Source organism: Bison bison, unplaced genomic scaffold, assembly GCF_000754665.1.
Source record: "Bison bison bison isolate TAMUID 2011002044 unplaced genomic scaffold, Bison_UMD1.0 scf7180017864327, whole genome shotgun sequence".
In the NCBI taxonomy this organism is placed as follows: domain Eukaryota; kingdom Metazoa; phylum Chordata; class Mammalia; order Artiodactyla; family Bovidae; genus Bison; species Bison bison.
This window is the reverse complement of record NW_011494899.1, coordinates 4,435,934-4,437,414: the sequence shown is the minus strand read 5'-3', so window position 1 is coordinate 4,437,414 and position 1,481 is coordinate 4,435,934. Positions and strand designations below refer to the sequence as shown.

General features: G+C 56.6%; 1 protein-coding gene across 2 annotated transcripts in view; it reads right to left on the bottom strand.

Annotated features, from left to right (window-relative positions):
• The window catches only part of ALDH1L2 (aldehyde dehydrogenase 1 family, member L2), a 63,226-nt gene extending 62,201 nt beyond the window's left edge, over window positions 1–1,025 (bottom strand). For both annotated transcript variants that reach the window (XM_010853392.1, XM_010853393.1), the window contains exon 1: window positions 890–1,025. In XM_010853392.1, the coding sequence (XP_010851694.1) occupies window positions 890–937 (48 nt within the window). In that variant the 5' untranslated portion in view covers window positions 938–1,025. The remainder of the gene's footprint in view (window positions 1–889) is intronic.
• Between the last annotated feature and the right edge of the window lie 456 nt (window positions 1,026–1,481).

The following is a 1,481-nucleotide window of genomic DNA, read 5'->3' as shown; positions in this document are numbered from 1 at the left end:
CCAGGTTTTTTTTTTTTTTTTTTTTATATCTGGATAGGTACACATGCACACATGACTTTAGCAGAGAAGAGGAATCAAAATGCCAACTCTTTTATAACACAGCAAACATGCACTTCCTATAAAAGAGATGAGGTACATGGGATGGATCTGTTTTCTTCCCTTAACAGCTCGGACTCTGCCTAGATGCATAGATGCATCTCTTCCCCAGGCCCCCTGAAGTGCTGAAGTCAGCCCCACATGCAACGTGTCCGCCTTCATTTCATCGCTGGAGAAGCTGATGCAATTCCAAGGCGCCGGGCCGGGCCAGGCCAGGGCTCTGTTCTTGCATCATTGTTTACCAGTATTCCAGGGTGGCTGCTTCTGCAGCGCCTGGTAATCGTAGAAAGCTTGCCATCTGCAGCTCCGGAATAATGAGCTGGCAGTCACCGGCTGGGACTGCCATTGTGTGAATGGGCACTGCATGCCCATCGGGAGCGCTGACACCTGTCGGGCTGCGGAGGAGGACCCGGTCGACTTGATGCCACTCTCCTCCAAGAGGTGGACTCGGTCCTGGACCTCCGCTCCATCTCGTAACCAGGCAGGGGTCTCAGCATTGAAATGAAAGCTGAAAGGAAGCCGATTCTGTGCCCCTGGTCGATTGACTGTTTCCACCCTGTCAATCCCAGACAGACATCCTCAGCCCCTCCCGCTAGAGGACAATGGCTCGTTCGACAAGCCCATTCGGGACCCTCCTACGACCTTTACCTCCACTCTACCAGTTTAAAACAAACAAACAAACGTTGTCTTGCAAAGTAAACAGCTGCCCACCCTAGCCCCGCCGCCCGGCCCACCCCGAATCTGGAAAGCAGCCCCCGGGTGAGAGCCGGGACGCTTGCCCGGGCGAACTCACCCGGCCGGTGGAGAAGCGCCTGAGCGCCTGGCCGCCCCGCCACAACATGCTGGAAAGGAGCGCTCGCGCGGGCAGCCCGGGAGCAGCTCAGCCCAGACTCGGCCTGCAGCCTCCGGGTCCCCGGCGAGTCCCGGGACCCCCGTTACGACCCCGCCCCCTCGCCTGGCCGGGCTCCCGCGGCCAATCCCGTGCGACGGGGCGGGGCGTGCGCTGATCTCCCGGAGCTGCCCTGGTGTCCAGCCAGAGGGACGGCTTCTGGCGGCTGCCTCTGTTCCACCCTAACTACTTGAGGGATCTTCTACCAGTTACTCACACTTCTGAGGTATATAAGGATCTGCCTTAAAGGTCAATCTGACACCCCAACTCATGTCCTTAACACAGTCCTGAAAAGACAACGTGGAGCCACGGAAGTAAGGGGTGGGGGCACCTTCGCAACGTAAGGGTCCCGATTCCTACCTCGTAGTCTAATAAGAACATTTAATGAGATTGTGTATAAAGCACCTGACAAAGGGCCTGGCACAGAGATGATCCCTGATAGACGACAGACAGATAGATGGGTCCTTTCCCCTCACCTCCCTGAAGAAATGCTCAA